The sequence below is a fragment of the Equus quagga genome, chromosome 8 (assembly GCF_021613505.1).
Source record: "Equus quagga isolate Etosha38 chromosome 8, UCLA_HA_Equagga_1.0, whole genome shotgun sequence".
Taxonomy (NCBI): Eukaryota; Metazoa; Chordata; class Mammalia; order Perissodactyla; family Equidae; genus Equus; species Equus quagga.
Window position 1 is genome coordinate 78432325 of NC_060274.1, and position 21830 is coordinate 78454154.

Genomic DNA, 21830 nt, shown 5'->3' on the forward strand with positions numbered 1-21830 from the left:
TGAGCATTCGAATTCCCATAAGAGAAAATAATCTGGGATCGTCAGAAGGGTATTGTAAGGAGAAATGGAACTGTAGGCAACATTATTTTAAGAGCCTCAAGCGAGTCTTGTCCTTGGGTTCTACTAGGCCTCTGGGGAAAATCCCAGGGAAATACCAGGTCTGAGGTTCTTAGGATTCAACTTGAAAGAGGAAAGGATGCAGACTGACAGCTCTTCAAAGAAATATTCAGTTCCTTTTTCTAAGTATTTTTTTGAAGAAAATAATTTTGACTGTGAGCAAAGAGTTACTGTCTACATGGATGTTTCTTACAATATTACCATAAAACTGAAAAATTTAAAAGAGCATAAATACACCATGATAGAAGATTATTATGCATTCAAATACTCTGCTGCCATTAAAATATTGTCAAATACTAGTTATCAACATGAGAAAATATTCCTGATATATTGAGTAAATAAAGTAGATTACAAAATAGGATATATTATATGGCTGTTTTGGGTAAGAACATGCCATTTCATAGAAAAAAATTGGAACAAAATAAAAGGTAATAGTAACTGATTATCTCTGAGTAATAGAATTTTGTATTTTCCTCTTTCTGAGCACTGGAATGTTTGTTTTCTTTGTGTTTCTCCACATTTGCAAATTTTTCTCTGAATGTGTTATAATTTACAGAGACAAAATAAATTAGCCACTTAAATATGAAGCTCAGTATATTGATAAGTGGTGATGATATTTATAAACGATGAAAGACTCTTAGTTAGCTGGCTCTCAATTACCATTAGCGTATTTTAAGTTTTTGCTTTTGTTTTCACACCCTTTCCATTCTTTGCAGTCACTTCCCAAATAAATACACAGTTTATGGTAATGGAGCAGAATCAGGTTCAACATTTGATAAGGTTTTATAAGCAAGAGTATATTAGGTAGCTCGTGAAATAACACAGGAAATACTTTTTGTTAAATTCATGTATCATGAACCTACATATACTTCTTATAGGTGCTAATTTCTGCCCCAAAGTATTTGCCCTGATATTTATAATTTTTACCCTTAAAACTCTCGGTTGGGTAGATCAAGACTCTGACCTGAGAAGATTAGGGAGCAGCGCAGAAAGTAGGTTCAACCTAGATGGGCACCTTCTGAGTTGAGAGTCATTGTCGTGTAATGGAAGCTGTTTCTTACGCATGTAAAACAGAAAACAAAACTAAGAGATTCTAAACTAAGAGATTATGTTTCTGGGAGGGCCTGGTTAAAATGCATCTATCTAGGTTGGATGGAACCCATAAATACCGTAAAACCTGTATGTTTATGAAATTCCCTGGACTCGGTGAGCAAGGTTCTGCAGGACTGGTATATCAGAGGGATAATTTTTCTCGGAAGCAAAAAGGGACAGTGATGTTTTCAGAGTATCAGAAAAGTGCCCAGCAAGAGCCAAACCTCCTGGGATCTCAAGGTAGGATCCCTTGGGTGAGTGACAAAAACTGCCAAACCAAGACTGGTGTGAAAAGGAGAGGTAGGAGGCCACTGAAGACCAGCTTGATGAGTTAACAGCTCTCCTCCAGACCTCTCCTGGTCTTGAGTGTGTATGTGCTTTTCTCCAGGTCAATCTCACTGAGCTGAAAGCCTTTCCCAACCCTCCGAATGCGGTTACCAACGTTACCGCGGCCGTGATGGTCCTCCTGGCTCCCCGCGGCAGAGTGCCGAAGGACCGAAGTTGGAAAGCAGCTAAGGTCTTCATGGGAAAGGTACCAGACAGCCTGGCAAGATGAAAATCCCAGCAATTTCTGTGTTCAGTACTGTGGTTGTACTTGACAGCCAAAGATGTTCAAATCAAAAGAAATCATCTTCATATTCGCTGAGAATAATCTGCTGTAGAATTCTTGTTTGCCAAGTTGGGAGGCTAGCTTGCGGTTACAGCTTACCTAAGTCAGCACCACAGCAGTGAGAAGGTCGCTAATTATTTGCAAAATTATGAAAGCAGTTAAGTGTAGGAGGGAGAAAATTACATGGATTTCTTATGCTGGAAAAATGTTACTAATGTACAAGAAGGTAAAGCAAAGGGGCTTTTTGGTGTGTGTTTTTCTTTTTCTTTCCTGCCTTTCTTTTCTTCAAAATGTGAAAGCCTCCTGTGTGGGGACTGAGTATTTTACCCTGGGATAGAAGAGGTTTTAAAAGTGTCCATTGCTAATTCTAACTTCGTACTATAAAGACTGAAAAAGTCAAACAGTAGGATAAATGCGGCTTGCCAATTTGGCCTTTGTAATGTGAGTCCTAAAAGCTGATTTTAACTTTTGAGCTTGGAATTTTCTCTGCAGCCAAAAATGGGTTCATTGCAGTAAGTCTTTTTTGCTTTACAGGTTGATGATTTTTTGCAAGCGTTAATTAACTATGACAAAGAGCACATTCCAGAGAACTGTCTAAAAGTGGTGAATGAACAGTATTTGAAAGACCCAGAGTTCAATCCAAACCTGATTCGAACCAAATCTTTTGCAGCAGCTGGTCTCTGTGCCTGGGTCATCAACATCATTAAATTCTATGAGGTATCTGTCGTAATGGATGGTTTACAGGTGTTATTCACAAAGGGCCATAAACATAATTTCTAGGTCAGCAAAAAATGTAAAAGAATTTGGTAATTATCTGAATAAAGTTCTAAGAATGAGACATGAAAGTGTCAGATTAAACAGAATTCTATATAGGAGGCTATTTGCAGTGTTGGGAACTATCTTTTTTTAGGGAAGAGTGGCTACGTTAGATCAAATAGCAGCTATTAATTTAATTTGATTAGATAAAAACTTGGATTGGTTATATTTATTTACATTAAAATATTAATTTCATGTTAACCTGAAAGAACTGCAAGTCTGAATTTGTTTAATTAAACTTAATCTCTGCTTCGAAGCAAAAATTTGCACCATCTATTGTAGACTTAACAGCTTTCATGTTTTTGCTTTAGATTTTTAATGACAGATACATTTCTGACAATATATGGTCTAATCTAAAGTTTGTACTTTGGGGCAGTATAGAGATAGATTATCGTTTCATTTAGTCATTTATTTATCAAATACTAGTCTGCCAACTATGTTCCAAGCACTTTGCAGAGTACTGGAAGTAAAAAGAGAACAATGCATGGCCCTGAACTCTGAAGACCCGTCCCATTTTTGTCTTGGAAGGTTGTATGTTATATTTAAAAATGGAACTACTGAGGAAATGTCAAGTTGTATGGATATGTCAAGTTATATATAGTCAGTGTTGTTCCCAAAATGATTTTCATAGAACCAGGTTATATCCTTTATACCAGGGACCCACAGGAATAGGGCCCTGTTGGTGTTTCTCTCTTTAGAGGAAGCCTGCGTAGAGCAAGAGTTTAGACAGATTGCAGTTGACGAATGGCCTCTCTCAATGATACAATGTCTGGCCGTGGTGCTCCCCCTGCACCGTAGGTGAAAAGACGAGCGTAGAGCCAGACTGTTCTGTGTTGTTTCGCTATAAAATAGGAAATAAAATTTAATTTCCTTCCTTTCTCCCCAACAGGGGAAAAACTGATTCACCCAAATTCTCAAACCGCTCATTCAAATAACACACACTTAAGGTGGCCAAGAACTTAGAAAAGAAAGTGAAAGCATGGTTAATATTGTGTGCGGATATCTTCCACCTTCCTCTATGGGTTCAGAGAATTTCTCTACACTTACTTTCTGCCTTAAAGGCAAGACCTGATCCTATCTTTAGCTATAGTTCCTGTACACTGCAATTTCTAGTGATAAGAGGATTATGTCCAAATTTTATGACAAAGCACTTTCAGTGTCTTAATGGTATTTGACCTATATAGCATTTTATGCAAGTGCTTGTAACTCTAAAGTCCAGAATAAATGGGTAAATAATGGAGAACCAGAGAGAACTGGGAAGGCTATGTGGATTTTTACTCTGCCATTAAGTAGTACCATTGCTAAGAAACAAACAACAAATTGCTAATGAATTAGAGATTTGAATTGTAAAGCTTCTAGCAGATGTAGGATTGAATGATTACTTGGCCTCTTTGCATCTTTATTACCTCGTGAATTAAAACCCGTGTGGATTTTCAGGTCTACTGTGACGTGGAGCCAAAACGCCAAGCATTAGCCCAAGCAAACTTAGAATTGGCTGCAGCTACTGAAAAACTAGAGGCTATCAGGAAAAAACTTGGGGTAAGTGCAGGCTATGACCCTGAAGAGGTTCCCAAGAGATAGTACCTCCCCTCTTAGGATCCCACCTTCAGACAGGGCCATGTCTGAGTCCTACCAAACGGAGAGGAATCCGATCTTTCATTAATGTATTCACTTGTGTGCCCATTCATTAGATATTTCTTATCTGCTGTATGCTAGACACTGAGCTGGGAAAATGGGAACTTTCATAGTTTGTGTACCTATAAAACTTTCATGATCTGGTAGTAGAAGGAGGAGGGTAGCACATAGTGATTAAAAGCAAGGATTCTGGAGCCAGACTGTTAGGGTTTATGTCCCGGCTCCACTGTTTACTGTTTCACCCTGCACAAGGTGGTTAGCCTCCCCAAGCTTCTGTTTTCTCATCTGTGAAACAGGTATTATAATAGCATCCACTTCTTTAGCAGGATTGTGCGGATTAAATGAAGGTGCTTCGTATTAAGAATTTACCATGGTACCTGGCATATAGTAAGTGCTTAGAGAATATTGGCTACAATATTATCATCATGACTCTTTTCACAAATACATAATCAGTCATTCTAGTCCAGTGTTATAAGTATATATGTGACTATATATAGAATGCAGCAGGAACACCAAGAAAGTATTGAGCCTGGAAAAATCAGAGAAAGTTTCATACTGAAGGTACGGGCTTCGGAAACCAGGGCTTCGCAAACCAGGCTTTGGAAACCAGGATAACTAGGTCAGGAAAGGTATTCTTGGCAGAGAATAAAGAAAAGAGGGAAGAAGCAGTTGGTACACTTGAAGAATCTCAGGAGGCCAGAGCCCTAAGATGAGTGTTTTGGGGAATGTTAGGAATAGCAGGAAGCAATGAAAGATGAACCCACGAAGGTGAGCAAAGGCCTTCTCTGCCTGTCATGCTGCAGAATTTAAATATTATTTGACTAATGATATTGAGTCTTTGAAGAATTTTCATAGGTTAATGACATGATCAAACTAGCTTTTCAGCAACTGAATGGAAGCTGGAGAGAGAGAACAGTCTAGAGGCAGAAAGATGGGTTAGAAGGCACTGCAGTGGGTCCTGTTAGGGCCTCAGCAAAGGCAGGAGCAGCCGTGATGGAGAGGACGAGATTCAAGGCCGGCCAATAGGATATGGAGAGAGAGGAGGAGTGCAAAATGGAGATGATGTGTTTGAGGCACCTGACAAGGCAGCCTGGAGTAGTGCAATCAGAGTGATGAGGCTGTGTGCACTTAAGGAAACCCTCAGAGCTTCGGTTTCTTATCTGTAAAGTAGTGATAATAACAGCGACCTCTCAAGGTGGGCATTTATGACTTTTGGCTGCCCAGAATCCAGTCTACCTTCCTCGGCTGGTAACAGCCTCACTTATCTTGGAGGAAGTATCTTTCCTCATTGGGTACACTCTGGTGGGGCTTTTAGCAGGGGTGCCCTTTCCTTTTATAGCTGTCCTCTTTGCATCTTTATTACGTCATGAATTAAGCTTTGTCAGTTTGGTCCCCCATCTCTAGAATGTGAGTCATTAGCAAAAGAATAAAAAGACTGAAAGCAGTCAGTTGATGCATTCTGGAGAGTGTCTAGATGAGACTGCCAAGGAGTTCCTGCTCCCAAGACTCTCTGGAGCTCCTGGATGGTTCTCTACTTTTCCTTCCCTCCTAACAGCCTCCCCTCCCCCCCACCCCATTTCCTTCCAGTAAATTCCTTTCAGCTTAAACTTGCTGGAGGTGGTTTCTATTCTTCCCACCTATGAATCCTGATGTATCAAGATGCTACTTGGTGTGCAGTACACAGCCGATGCTTCATAAATGTTAGTTCCCACTCTTTTCTTGTAGAAAACTCATGTGTAGGTGCTCAGTGGTCAGAGCTGGAGTTTAAGAGAAGCCTGGTTTAGGAACGTAGGTTTGGGAATCGTTGGTGTGAAGATCGTGTATAGAGAGATTGTGCAATGGAAGTGTGAAGAATAAGAACCAATAGGAGCTGAGGGTAGACCACAGGGAGTGTGTTCCTATCTCAGAGTAAGTCCTGCCATGGGTCCCTGAGCAGGTGAACTCAGTGACCATTCCAGTCTGGAATCTGGTGCTCAGACTAGCCAGGCAGCCAAGCTGGGCTTCTTATAGAACAGGGCTAGAACTAGGCCTGCTTATGACTGGCACCACTACTTGCCAATTTGGAGAAAAAAATAAATAAGAGAGGGAACACTTTCTATTAGACAGTGCCTCCCGGGTTTCAGGTAAGTTCTCAAAAGAAGAATGAGATTATCTTTCCAGAGCAGAGCCCAAGGCATTGACTCCTTAAATATACCAGGAAGGGATTAAACTGTGTTCTGATTTTACTATAAAATAATTTACTATAAAATAATTATCCTTTTATGATAATTATCTTAATAAGATGGTTAATAACCCCAAAGCTTTCTCCTTAAGACCTGGGAAATTTCAGCACCTCTCACAACGTCACACCCCTTCTCTTTCAAGACTGCTTCCTCCAAGAGACCTTCCAGACCATCACTCCTCACCCACGTGACTTGACCATCCCCTCCTTTCTGTCCAATGAGTACGTGTTCCTACTACAGCACCAAGCATGCTGTTCAACAAATACCTGCTGACTGTTGAAAGAAAAATAAGTCAACAACAACAACAGCTGATTTAGACAAATTTAGGAGACACATTACTTTTGTGAAAATTATCTTCATTCGTTGGTCAAAACTCTCACTGTCAACTTGACCAAAACCTTTGGAAAAATGTTGTCATCTGTTGTTAATGGCTTTATGTAAAGATTAGAAGCAATTTATGTTTATAGAAAAAATGATGAGGATACTCAAGACAGCCATGTATGACCCTAAAGTTAAGACTTTCTGTGATTGCAGAACTAGTAATCCTCTGGACATAGCCTGCAACTAGCTGAAGAGAATTGTTCATGTCAGTTGTTTTCAAAGACCCACAGTATAAGCAGAGGTTCACATATCAAAAAGCCACAGAACTAAGTTTGCAGACAGAAAAAAGAAAACAGAGTAATAATCAAAATGCCTTTATTAAGAATAGGTCCCCTCCATCCCCCTACCAAGAATGGATTTCCAGAGAGTAGTTACTAATGCAACAGAATCTCTGGCTACAGTTCCCACCAAGGTTCAGTTCTCTGTGAAGACACCATGCTGATCATGGCAACAAGAGTGCAACCCCCCATAGTTGGTACACAGTCAGATAAAGGTTTGAGCCCAAGTGAAACTATAATTTTCATTTTACCATTTTATTATAATTTTTGCTGGCTTTCCTCCAGCCTCTCATTTCTCCACCCTCGTGGACTTTCTCTCCTCCTGCTCTTCTGTCTCCTGTTGCTTTCTTGCCTAACAAAGTAGGGATGTGTCTGATATCGACATCTGTGTTGTGCTGGAAATCCATTCATACCAGTGTCAGTCTCTATCTCTTTGTTCTTTTGAGTCTGTATCTCTAGTTTAAGACTAAAAGATGGCCTCATGTGGAAGGTCGAGTGAAAAAGGAATTATTGAGCTGGAGTGGAAGAAAGGCCCTCATGTCTCTCAAACACACAGGGCCTAAGGATGGCCACAAAGGAAATCCAAAATCAGTGTCTTTTGGGAAGAGGTTCTCAAAGTGTGTTCCCTAGACCACCAGCAGCATCAGTGTCACCTGGGAACTTGTTAGAAATATGGACTCTTGGACCCCACCTGAGACCTACTGAGTGAGAAACTCTGGTGGAGAAGCCCAGGAATTTGGGCTTTGTCAAGCCCTCCAGGTGGTTCTGACGCATGCTCAAGTTTGAGAACCACTGGTTTAGGGTATCTGGTGGGCTGGGCTTCTTGAACTGAGTCCCTCCTTGCTCACTCCATTTACTTTTAGGACCTAGAAGTAAGGAACCTGGAACCTAGAAGAGGCCAAGACCTGTCAAGACCTGTGAAAAAAAACCCAAGATTTTACCCTACTTGAAAACTAACAAGTTAGTCTGCTGCAGTTTTGTAGATGCTGGCAGGAGATATGAGACTTGTGGGTCAGAGACCAAAAGACTCTGTGCCTCACAACACAGCAAGCAGCATGAACATCATGCTTGCATCAGTTTCTTTGTCCCCCAATTCCCGTGGGAGTGATGCACAGTGGACTAGGTGATGTTGTACACAGTGGGTTTGTGTCACAGCTTAGGAAACCCGCAATATAAAGAGGACTGCAAGTAAACCTGCCCAACCTTTTCCCCAGAGGAAAGCATATCTTTATTATTGTGGTCAGGAAATACATCTGTCTTCTGCCCTGAGAGAAACATTGTCTCTATCCTCCAAGGCTATTTGCTATGCAAATATCTTAGGGAAGATAGTCCAGATCAAAAGCTGTCAATGCCTCTTCGCAAGAGGCGTAGAAACAAATGCAAGAGACTGTGTTCTCCCAATACCCAGCTCCCCTTCGCAACTTTATGAAGGGAACTGATATACCTTAGTTCTGTGTGTATTTAGGTCAACCCTATGAATTGGCTAACATTATTTCCATTTTCAGATGGTGAAACTCAGGCATAGTTACGTTAGATAAAAAGCCCACCTTATTGCCACTTAGCTCTGAACCCAGATGTCTGATACCAGAGCTTACATGTGCTTCTGTGTTTTGTAATACCACAACTACTTTTAATAACCTAAAATAGACTTCAAAGTATTATTTATTTTCATCTAATTTCTAATTGGTGATGTGTGGTATCTCTTCCAGGTCTCATAAATTTGACCTTATTTGGCACATTAATCTTAAATATGACATATATATATATTTATTTTTTTAAGAGGTGTTGCTTTAACGCTATGAATTAAGTAATGTAATAATTGGGTCATTGACAAATATAAGCAGCCTCTAAATTATGAATAGGGTATGTTACAAGTTTGCTTATTGCAGTCTCTTGGAACTTTGCACATATTTAAAAAGCAATGTTATGAATCTTATTCGGGTTTTTAGAACTTGCAGGTGGCAAGATGCTATAGTAAGGAGTCTCCCAAATATTAGATATCTTAGTCAAGGCTTTTTAGGCTATAATACTAGACACCCACTTAGAAAACCCAAAGCCAAAAAAGAGACGAAGATGATTCATGGAATTCTGAGGAAAAAATATGTGACTAGGTCTCAGGAGGAAAGAGATCCAGGAAGTGGGAAGCTGCCATGAACACCTTTTTGTGTCTCTCTAGGGCCATGTGACTTCTCATCTTGCTTCCCTTTCATCCTTTCTCTTTTTCCAGAATGGTTTCCCCTGCTTTCCTATATCCCTGGTGGAAGATGGTCCCCCTCTAAACAAAGCCCTCCAAAATTTATATATCTTCCCAGGTCTCTTGATGCTAAGGACAAGGACATATCTCTGAGTTTCAATCTCAAGTTTCCAGAAGAAAAAAATCTGACTGGCCACACTGGGTCAGGTTGCATAGGTCTGAAGGGGCTCAGTCATTAACACCCCTCTTCATTGCCCCAGTTACAGACCAGTGAGAAAAGAGTCAGTAGGTGGAAAACCAAAAGATGACCCTTATCATTAATAAAGCTAGTAGGGAAGGATGAGGCTTAGGCACAGGAGACGGGGACAGTGCTGTCAGGGCGTTTTTGTGTCTTCAGGGCATTGTTCACTTGCCCTACCTGTGACTGCACTCTGCCCAGTGCAGAAGGAAAGCGAGCAACCGCATAGCCAACTGGTCATCTATGGCGGCATTGATGAAATTATCATTGCTAACCCTTCTCCTTCTCCCCTAACGTGTATGCTAAGGGGCAAAGGTCAAAGGAGAGAAAGAGGTTCGTTTCATTTACCTTAATGTAATAGATGTTTTAAGCTGGTTACAATGCTTCCATTTTATCTAAAAATGGCTCCGAAGTTAATTTTCACTCTTATTTAGGATTTGGATCGAAATCTGAGCAGACTCACAGCATCATTTGAAAAAGCAACAGCCAAGAAAGTTCGATGTCAAGAAGAGGTGAACCAAACCAACAAAACTATTGAACTAGCTAACAGACTTGTCAAGGAACTTGAGGCAAGTTAATTTTTTCTTCCAAAATTCTAAGTAAAATATTCAGATCAGCACTTTTGGGTTTTATCTCTATTTGCTGTCAATAGTAACTAAATAGACATGGGATCAACTACAAAGGGGAATATTTAATCATCATTCATACTGTAGTTCCAACTTACCAAAAGTAAGAAGTAAAGGATTCTGTGCAATTTTTAGTATATAGCCATGAACTCAGGGCTTTTCCTAAGATATATTACAAACTCAGGACAGCTGCTGGATAACTGTGGTATTGAACTGTTGTCTGAGTCTTCTAATAAACATTTGTAATTGAAATCTACCATCAGAACATTACTTCAGGCTAAGCCTGCTTGATTTATTTCTTTTCTGTGATATCTTTTTACAGGTGACTGAATGCTAATGTTAATATTTACTCCATTAAATAAAGATTTTTTTTTATACTACTTATTAACTTTTTCCTATTTGAACATGAGTGGTAGAAGAATATATAGCCCTTGACCTCAGTAAGTCACAGATTTTATTTGCTGTCCCATGTGTAATATAGTCATACATTGGAATATTATTCAACCATAAAAGGATGAAGTACTGATGTGCTACAACATGGATGAACCCTGAAAATGTCATGCTAAGTGAAAGAAGATAGACACAAAAGGCCAGATAGTATATGATTACATGTAGAGGAAATGTCCAGAATGGGTAAATCTATAGAGACAGAAAATAGATGAGCAGTTGCCAGGGGCTGGACAAGGGGCCAGGAGTTTGGGAGTGACTGCTAATAGGTACAGAATTTCTCTTTTGTGTGAGGAAAACATTCTAAAATTAGATAGTGGGGATGATGGCTCAAGTCTATGAATATACTAAAAAATCACTCAATTGTATACGTTAAAGGGTGAATTTTGTGATATGTGAATTAAATCTCAATAAAGCTATTATTTTTATTTTAGTGCTACCTGAAAGTATGTAACTGCACTATTAGAAATGCATTTAGCTGAAGGTGATAGAAAAGTTGATTTGCAGTGGCTTAAACAAATGGGAGTTTGTTTTTCACATATTACAAAAAATTCTAAGGCTAGACCATTATCAGTGTTGATTCAGGTCTTTAGCAATCAGACACCGACTCTCTTTGTACCCTTCTGCTTCTCCGTCCTGAGCGTGTGGTCCTTCACCCTCATGCATTTGCAGCATAGTCACAGATGGCTGCTACACCTTTTCAGAGTCAGGAGAGAGGGGCAGGGAAAATAATCTCTAGCTGCTGGATTTTTCTCTTTTTATAAGAAAGACAGAGGTTTTCCTGGAAACCCCTCTGGCAGACTGCCACTTAAATTTCTTTAGCTGGAGCTAGCTGGATAACATCTAGCTGCAAAGACCCAGAAAGTGGGAAATGGGGTTATCATGATTGGCTAAGTCATCTCCTGGGACTAGACACGTTACCAGTCTTTTAAAAATCACAATTCTCTTAGCAAGAAAGGAGGGAGAAATGGGTTAGGCTTGGGCAATAGCCTAACTTCTTATAAATATAGTAGACTTTTAAAAATCTAATTTAAACTTACTACAAATTTAACTCATTATCCCTCTGACACTTACAGTTCATTATACATAAAGTCATAGCTCATTCTGCAAAACCCACTCTCTCCATTCCATCTCAATAATTGGAAGTCTTTTCTTCCAGTTGTCATGGCCAAAAGCTTTGGTATCACTCTTGAGTTTTTGCTCTGTTTCTCACAACCCACACTCAATTCATCAACATATTGTATTGGCTTTGTCTTCAAAGTTCATTCAGAATCCCAACATTCTCACCACCTTTGCCTCACCATGCTGGTCCATTCTCCCAGCATCTCTACCCTGGAATACCACCCTAGTCTCCACCATTACCCTGCAAAGTCCACTCCCATCACTGCAGCTTAGTGGTGTTTTAAAAAGAAAACTAAGTGCATTCATGAACCACTCTCAGAATTTCCCAACAACTAATTGACTAACTCAAAGTACGGTCCAAAGGCTCCCCCTGGCCTACAAAGGCCTACATGATCTGGCTCCTAGATGCCTCTCTTTCCCCACTTCTGCCACCTTCCCTCTTGCTCCATCTTCATTGGCCTCCTTGTTCTTCCTCATACTGCCAATCACTCTCCTACTTTGTGGCCTTTGCCCTCTTCCTCCACATGGCTTACACTTTCCCAGATAATGACATCACTGGCTCTCTCACTTTCTTCAGGTCTCTGCTAAAAATTCTTCTTATAGGGAAGTGGGTGGGAGGAGGGCGAAAGGGGTAAAGGGACACATACGTATGGTGATGGATTAAAAACTAGACTATTGGTGGTGAACACAATGCAGTCTATAGAGAAACTGATATATAATAACGTACACCTGAAATTTACACAATGTTATAAGCCAATATGAACTCAATAAAATAATTTTTTAAAAAGTTCTCCTTATCATGTGGTTTTCTCTGATCTCCATACATAAAAGAACATTCACCGTGCCGCCTACACACACGCAGACACGCATACAAGCATGCGTTTACACTACTCTCTAGCTCTTACTCTGCTTTATTATTTTATCGCATTTATCACCACATGATAGACACACTTATAAAAGTACATAACTGAATACATATGCTTTTTCTTTTTTTTGGTCTTTTTCTCCTACCGAGAATATAAGCTCCTCAAAAGGGGAACTTCATCTGTTTTCTGCACGGCTTGATCCCAAGCACGTGGAATAGGCCCTGGCCCATCATAGGCGTCAGTAGACATTTGTTGAGGGAATGAATGGGTGAGCTTTGGGAACCTTCTATAGAATTCTGGAGCCTTTGAAGAATCATTTTTCTTAGGTCAGTTGAGAAATCCCATCGCTACTAGTGGAGTTTACAACTTCTCCCATTTATAGTGGTAAGATTTAGACAGTTGGAAGTGTTTACGGTTTGTGAGGTACTTGAGGAGAAGAAAAAGTGCCATTTAATTAGGCTGCTTTCCTGAAGTAGTTACGGAATGTCTGCAAGTTTTAGGAAGGAAAAATGGGCTCTACCTTGTGTCTAACACACAGCAGTCAGCAGTGTCTTCCACAGGCTTTACTTACTCATAATGATTTAGCTGAGGAGAGGAAAAACTGGTTGAATAATATTAAGTAGCAAAAAATATATATATGTTTTTTAAGTATTAACTGAAAATGTCAGACCTTTTCCTTTGAGGATAAATTCTTTCCAACTAGAACAGGAGACAGTTAACTTCTGAAAAGCATCAAGACTGATGATTTTGTCTATATAGCATTGACCTGGAAGCCCAACCATTCAGACTAATAAATCAGGCAATTTATATTTAATCATTAACTAACTCCTGAGCTGAACAGCTGTTCAAAATTAGAAATGGGTCACCCCAGCCAGGATGACATTACAGGCAATCTATAATGCATTAGAATAAAATTATAGTGATTTTTAACTGTCTAGAAATTTATTACAGGACATGTTCCAACTCTTACACCCTTGTTAGGCAGTGTCAGTAATGATTTATGTTGCGTAGGTGGTATAGTGAAATTATTGACTATTTCAGTAGCCAACAAGTCTATGTTTAGTAAATCTTCAAATTTCAAAGCTGTTTTGGAGAATGAGGTGGGTGCACTTTATTGTTTATCATTTACTAACCAAAGACAACAAAGAAGGAGGGAAGGCAAATGAGAGATTCCTCTTCGAAATTAATGGATATATTGTCTGTAGCTGAGGAAGGAAAGTAATGAATTCTATAAAGAGGGCTAGAGAGTTGAAGTTCCTTGCTGTTTAATTATACAGCTAACTCGGGGTGATCTTTATCAAGCAAAGCAAGTGTTGATAACCATTTTCACCTGCTGACTTCATGACCTCAGTGTTGTGGGTGTTATGATGGCTTGTAAGGAACTGGCATTCTGATCTATTCTGACATACATCATTTTTGCTTTCTGTAGTGTCTCTCTTCTTTCATGAGAAAAGCTAAATTCCACGGGGTTCTTCTTTACTTGTACTTTCAAATAGCTGATTTTTTTTCAGTTCTGTTAATTTGCATGTTCATAGAATATGGTATTAATTTTTAGCATTCATTGAAACAAAGTGAATTCATGAACTATCCTGCAGTTAAATCAATCCACAGATATTTATTGCAGTTTTATTCAAATCCAATATTAAGGGCTCCACATACTTAACCTGGGAATCAGATTTTAAATGGCCAGCCAACTGGATATAAGCACTTCAACAGCATTCTTTGAGCATGTCATCTTCAAGGCTGGTGAAGTCCTCCTGATTTCCATCTTTTTACATAGAGTATAGGTTCTTCCACTGATCGAGTGATTATATTAGAAAAATAACTTGAGTTTAGTAACTACCAGCACCATTCATTAATTAATACAATCCAAGATAGGTGGCTCGTTATGTTTTAACTAATTAGCATGAGTGGTGTTTGTCATTTTTCTTTTTCTGTAATCAGCCAGTAGCCAGTATGTTTAAAACAGTGTTTCCCCAGGGCAGTATAATACCATTGCTGAAAAGCAGGAGAAATGGGGAGCAGCCAAGCAGCCATTAAAAATCCTGACATTACTCAGTCTCAGTCACAGCTCTGGTCCTCCATTCCCAGAGGGACAGAAGAGTGACTGTCAGCTTTTCAAGAAGTACCTCGATCGTAATTAAAGAGTTAGGGCATCCAACAACAAGGAGATATTAAAGATCCAATGTCATACTGTAGTCGCTACTTCATAATGATGGGTTTCAAACATATGAAAGATTGTAATAGTCATGCCATCCAGTTATGTTCTGTTCCTTCTCAAGACTGTGCAGAAGGGCATAGACCTAAACTGAGCTCTAAGGTAATTACATTCAGCATTTGTTGAGTTGATGCTCACCCTGCAATTACATCTGAGTGGTTTTATCTTTCAGTCAGAGAAGATTCGCTGGGGTCAGTCTATTAAATCCTTTGAAGCTCAAGAGAAGACACTGTGTGGAGATGTTCTCCTTATGGCAGCATTTGTGTCTTATGTTGGATCCTTTACAAAACAGTATCGCCAGGAACTAGTAGACTGCAAGTGGGTTCCCTTTCTTCAGCGGAAGGTAAGCTCAATTCCTTACCGTGTCAGCATTTGGAAGCAGCATACTGAAATTTCAGTAATAAAAACAGTATATATACCAGGCTTTCTGTACCTCTGTAATGATCACTGACTGGAAATTCTAGTGTGAAGATGTTTCTTGTGTGTTGCAGTTTTTCTTGTTTTAGTGATGGTTTCAACAGGGAGATGGAAAATACAAAACTTATTTATAAAAACAATAGAGAAGTAGTTGGAAAACTACTTTTAACAAACTGATAACTGAAATAAAATTTGAATTGTTATGGTGGAGCATGAAACTTTTTTATACTAATATTATGAGTTATTTATTAAAGATTTTTTTCATGACTACTTTCAGATTAAAAGTGTAGCATTTTGTGTATGAGTATAAAAATTGCCAACCATAAATTTGAAAATTCAAACCCATAAGCAAAGTGAAATCATAGGTTTGGAAGATTTGAAATCACCTAGTTTAAGATCATCCTTGTACAAATGAGAAAACCGAGATGCAGTCAGTCTGAATGACTTGACTAAGGTCACACAGAATAGGAAATCAGACTCCTGACTTCCAAGCCACTGTTTTCTATGCACCACTGTGTTAACTAAATTGATTAAAACTGGTTCTTCAGGTACATATCCAGCCTTTAAGATGTCCTAAATATCTCTGTATATTAATGTTCTACACTGGAAATTATGCCTCAATTTTCACAATAGTTGTTTTCATGACATGAATACATGTCAGAGGAATTTTTGCAATTAAATAAAATCAGATGTTTTAGGGAAACTTCATTATTAAAGGCATCGCATAATTAATTTTAAAAGAAAAATTTTTTGTAACTAATTATCTGTAATATCAAACCATATTTTTATATTGAAGATCTTTTAAAAGAGGTTATCTGTGTTACTCCCTGAAAGTTCAAGTTTTTTCTTTAAGTAATTCTCCTATAAAATATGCTTTTATATAAAAGGGTAAAGCATTCTGCTGATTTTGTACAGCTCTTACTTCATTGCGAGTTTCAAAATTGTCAGTTGTCTAGTTTTCTTACCGTTTTTCTCAGCCTCATCTTCTCCAAACTTTAATCCTCTGTGTGGGTGTCTTTGCCAGGATCACCCTGTGACTACTGCAGACTGACAGTTGTCTTCTTTCAAGGTCCTCTCTGCATTCTTAGTCATTCATAAAGTTTTCTCATTCTTTCCAAAATTATAGGGAAGTTCACTTACTTCCCAATGTCAAAACTATTGAACCCCGCATTGTGTTCTTATTGTTATAATTACTCTTCACTTTGGGGCATATAATACTGTTGACAGCATGGACTTATGCTACCAGTCATTTTACCTTTTTTTAAATTGAAAATTTGCCTTCTCAAATTTAGTTTTAAAATTGGTCTTTAATTGCTGGTATAGTATTATTCAATGTGTGGGTTTCTGGGACGTTTTCCATCAATTGATTTGTATTTTCCCATTTACTTAAAATTCTAAACATGGGGTTCCAAGAAAATAAAATTTTGTTTTGAAGAAGTCATACAAATAAAAAATTGATTGACATCCAAAATGTCTAAACATTTAACCAAAGCAAAATGATAATTTTCTAATGGTATGTGCTAAACATACATTTGTTGTAACTATGGGCCTGTGTTTTACCGTGGCCCCACAATTCTCAGGGAACCCCATGTCTGTTTCCATCATCAAAATACTCTTTCCTTTTCTCTTGAGTATGTAGACACCATGCAAACTGAGAAACAGACTCAAAACGTGACCAGCCTACTCTCCCTCTCATCTCTGAGGGTAGCTGTACTAAAGGAAGAGAGTAATTCTAAATTATATAAATCACATCCCTTTGGAAGAAACTTTCCTGTCTCTAAGACCCCTGGCAGAAAGTGCCACATAAAACATAACAAATGTTTGTCCCTGTGGAATCGAGGTTTCCAGTTTCTAAACTACTTATCTTCTACGGCTTCTAGATTCAGGAGCAGCAAAGTGGGAAGACAGTTGCATCTGTATGAACATGTGCCAGATGGATGAGCATCCAGATGTAGAGCCCAAGTGGAACTGAAATTGCTTGCTAATGTTAATTTTTAAATTAATTTTCCTTTGACAGTGTTCCCTCGTCCTGCCCTCCCAAGGAGCAACTCCTTTTATTCTCTTCAATATTTGGGTGTTTTCTAGAGCTCTGCTTGTCTGTAGCTGTCTCGGGTTTGTCACTTTGGCTTGGGTACCCTGAGGATTCTAATGGTTTGTAAATTAACCAGTCAGCAAGTGACCGTGATTTGTGTGATGTTTAAAATCTTAACCGAGCATCATTTATTAATGACCTGTTGACATATTTAAGGGAATCTTGGAAGGAATTCTTTCATAAAGCAAGTCAGAAACCCTTAATTCCTAGAAATGAAGACTTCGTATTCTCAATGCATCAGTTCTCCCCAATTTAAAAATTTAACTCAGTTCAAGTCAAAACTCTGAGGGGAATTGTATTTTTACTTGGTTTAGTGATTCTAAAGTTTGTTGGAAGAATATGTTTTTAAGAACACCATGAAAATTTTGGAATAGAACAGTAATAGGGCCATTGTCCTTCAAGATATTAAAATATATTCTAAAACTACAATAATTACAACAAAGTGGTTCTTCAGGGGAAATAGAAAACTAGAGTAGAATAGAGTTCAGAAGTATTCAAGGATGTAGAGAGACGTTTGATGTATTTAATATATGATAATGCGTATACTCCCACAACCACATCTTTTTTCACCTACCATCATCTATACTCATATACTGTCTGCCCCCTGATGCTGTAAGATGAACAACTGATGCTTTTATCTAAGGCCAACCATTTGGGTTGTGTATGAGTTTTCATCCCCTTTCCCTTCCTCAAAGACAATTCAAGAGCAGTTCTCTCTCTGTCCTCATCAATTTTTCCCTCTCTACTAATTCATTACTAGATCATTCTCCCCAGCATTCAAATACATAGTTATTTCTCCCATTAAGAAAAAAATACACTAACAAATTTCTCTTGACCCTCCTTACTCCTCCAGCGACTCCTCCATTTCTCTGCTCTCATTTACAGTAATCACTTCAGAAGGGTAATCTATATTCCCTGTCTCCAAATTCTCCCTCCATTTTCTGAGTCACTCCAGACAGCCTTTTGTCCCCACCCCTCCACCAGACCTCGTTTTGTCAGGTTTGGCTTCCACGTTGCTAAGTCTAGTGGTTTGTTTTCTGTTCTCATCATACTTGACTATTGGCTGCGTTTGATGTGTTTGATCACTCCATCCTCCCATCAGTATTCTCTTCACTTGATTCCAGCACATCAGCCTCCCTCCATCTTCTTCCTGCCTCACTGGTTAATCTTTCTCAGACTTCTTCATTGATTTTTTCCTCTTCTCCCCAACCTCTAATGTTGAAATGCCCCAGACTTCAATCTTTGAGCTGCTTCTCCCCAGGTTCCTGGCTTTAAATGTTACCTGTACACCAGTAACTCCCAAATGTATATCTGCAGCCCAGACCACGGCATCTTCATTTCTTTATCTGAAAGATGTCTCAGATACAGCACATCCAAGCTGAAATCCTGTTCTCCCCGCCAAAACCTCTTCTACCCAAGTGCTCCCAATCTGTTTAATGGCAACTCCATCCTTCGGTTAGCTCAGGCCAGAAACCTTGGAGTCACCTTCATGTCACTTTTTTTCTGACAGCCATATCTAGTCCATCTAGGAAATTCTGTAGGCTACACTTTCAAAATACATTCAGAATCTGACCAGTTTTCATCACCTTCACTGCTCCCATTTGGGGCCAAGCCATCAACCCTGTCCTGGATTACAGCAAAAACCTCCTAAGAGATTTCGCTGATTCTGCATTTGCTGCTTCTCTCCAAAATCTGATCTCAACAGATCATCCACTGTGACCCTTTAAAAATGCAAATCAGACTAAATGAATTTTCTTCTAAAATCCCTTTGATGACTCCCCATTGCCCTCAGAGCAAAAGCCAGAAATTCTAAAAAGCCTTATAAAATCCTGTGTGATTTGTCCCATTATCTCTTTTTTATCTCACTTACTTTTATTCTTTTTCTTACTACTCTGCTCCAGTCATGCTGGCCATCTTCCTTGAATATACCAGATATGTTTCAACCTCAGGCTCTGTGCACAAGTGGTTTTCTTTATTCTGAAGTCTTCCCTCAGGACATATCCATGTCTTACTCCCTTCCATCCATCAGGTCTTTGTCCAAATAACACCTTCAAAGCCCTAGATATGACTACAACCTCCATCCCTCAGCATGCCTCATCCTGCTCCATTTTTATTCATTTGTTATGATTAATATCTTTCCCTTCCCCAACTAGAATGTAAGATCCATGGAAATGAGGATTTTGTGTATTTTGTGCACTGCTCTATCCTAGAATGGTGCCTGGAACATTGTGGATGCTCAGTACTTCTTTTCATTGAAATATAATTTATTTGTATTTGAAGTATACAGTTCAGTGATATTTGATGTATTCACAGATTTGTGTAACCATCATCACAGTCAATCCTGGAACATTCTCATCACCCCAGAAACAGACCCCATACCCGCTACCTATCACCACCCCCCAATCACCCCCTCCTCTCCAGGCTTAGAAAAACACTAATCTATTTAATGTCTCTATAGATTTGCCTATTCTGAACATTTCATATGAATGAACTCATACAAAATGTGGTATTTTATGACTGATTTCTTCCACTTAGCATGTTTCCAAGGTTCATCCATGATGTAGCCTGTATCGGTATTTCATTCTTTTTATGCCTGAATAATATTCCATTATACGGATATACCACATTTTATTTATCCAATCATCAGTTAATGGGCATTTGGGTTACTTCTACTTTTTGGTTATTGTAAATACTGCTCCTATAAACATTCAAATTATTCGTGCACAACTTTTTTGTGTGTACATGTTTCATTTCTCTTTGCTATATACCTAGGAGTAGAATTTTCTAGGCTGTATGGTAACTGTATGTTTAATCTTTTGAGGAACTACTATATTGTCAATACATATTTTTAAATAAGTGAATATGTGCTTAAATGCACGTTGCATAGGGGGAAGTAGCGGATTATTCAATAAATGGTGATAGAACAACTGAACAACCATTTGGGAAAAACTGTACTTAGGGCTCTCCTTCACAGCTTCATGGCAAATAGAAACAGTGCTAAGTGATTTAAATATTAGAATGTTAAATAAGTTAAAAGAAAATGTAGATTAATTGATGTATCATTATAAACTGGAAAATATAAATAAATGTTACAGAATAAGTAAGGGGCTATTTTATACCCCCATGCTATAAACTAAGAAAAGGAGTTTGAATTTTATCCTAAACATGGGGAGTCACTGAAGGATTTTAAGCACGTCTGTGACATGGTCAAAATTATGCATTTGAAAGCTCACACTGGCCACAGAGGGAACAGTGACTTGGAGGGGAAGACACTGTTGTTATTGAGGCCACGTGTTAGAATGGCAGTCTAGAAGACAGTAAACTGCACAAAGTGATGACAGTGGACATGGCAAGCGGGGGAGTGATTCCAGAAGAAGCAAGGAGGAAGAGTTGATAAACCAATGCAATGGATTGAATATTTGAGTGAAGAGGAGAAAGTAAATATATGAAGGTGCCATTCCCTGAGATTAAAACGAGTTTAGAGGAAAAGATGAAGAGTTTGGTTTTAGGAACATTGAGTTTGAGATGTCTCTGAAACATTTAAGTGTCAATAATCAGTAGAGAGCTGGATAAGAGCGTTATTGAGTGGAGAGTCAGATTTGGGAGTCATCAATGTGTAGGTGATTCTTGGAACTGTAGGTGTGGTGAGATCATTGAGGAAGAAGTTTAGAGTAAAGTGAGCTGATTCAGTGCTGTCATGTAAATGGGAAGTAGAGGAAGACGAATAAGGAGCAGTCAGAAATTAGAGCAACCCCAGGCAAGAGTGATGTAATGAGACATAAGAGTATAAACATGGGAGTGGTCAGCAATGCCAGAGCCATCGAGAGAGACAAGTGAGAGAACTAAGAACTAAGAGTATCATCAGATTTGGAAATGTGAAGGTCTTTTGTGACCACAGAGGTGCCACGAGCCAGAGGACAGATTGCACTGAGTTATGCAGTAAATGGGAAATGAGGAAGTAGACAGAAAAGGCAGATTATTCTTGAGGAATTTGCCTGTAAAAGGAAGAAGATAAACAGAAATACCAAGTTAGAGACATGGAGCCAAGTGAAGGGTTTATTTTTTCAGTATGAATGAGACTAGAGCATGTTTCTATGCTTCAGGAGAAATGTAAAAGGGATTGCTGATGATAAAAGGGTGAAGGATATGATTCATCAGGAATTGGGAGGTGATGGGTTTCAGAATAGAGGTAAATGGAATGATCCTTAGGTAGGAGAAGCAAGACTGCTTCAGCTCAGGTGGGAGGGAAGGAGACAAAGGTGGACACAGGCAAAGGGACTGAGAGAGAGGAAGAAAGTTGCTGTAGTTGCACCTGCTGGTCTGTCTGCTCTCAGGGAAGGAGGAAAATGCGGTGCCAGCTGGCAAAAGATAAGAAAATTGGAATTAGGAGAACGGCTGTAAAGAGAGTGACGACAACATCAAAAATACCCATGGAAGGCAATAGGAGAATCGATGTTAA

The 21830-nt window shown here is 39.0% G+C and overlaps 1 protein-coding gene across 6 annotated transcripts in view; it reads left to right on the forward strand.

The window, feature by feature from the left end:
• The window catches only part of DNAH11 (dynein axonemal heavy chain 11), a 295116-nt gene that overhangs the window by 199799 nt on the left and 73487 nt on the right, over positions 1–21830 (forward strand). For all 6 annotated transcript variants that reach the window (XR_006889759.1, XM_046669559.1, XM_046669561.1 and 3 more), the window contains exons 59-63: positions 1598–1741; positions 2354–2536; positions 4073–4174; positions 10018–10152; positions 15035–15205. Coding sequence is in view for 5 of the 6 variants with exons in the window: in XM_046669559.1 (XP_046525515.1) it covers positions 1598–1741; positions 2354–2536; positions 4073–4174; positions 10018–10152; positions 15035–15205 (735 nt within the window). In the remaining variant the exon portion in view is untranslated. The remainder of the gene's footprint in view (positions 1–1597; positions 1742–2353; positions 2537–4072; positions 4175–10017; positions 10153–15034; positions 15206–21830) is intronic.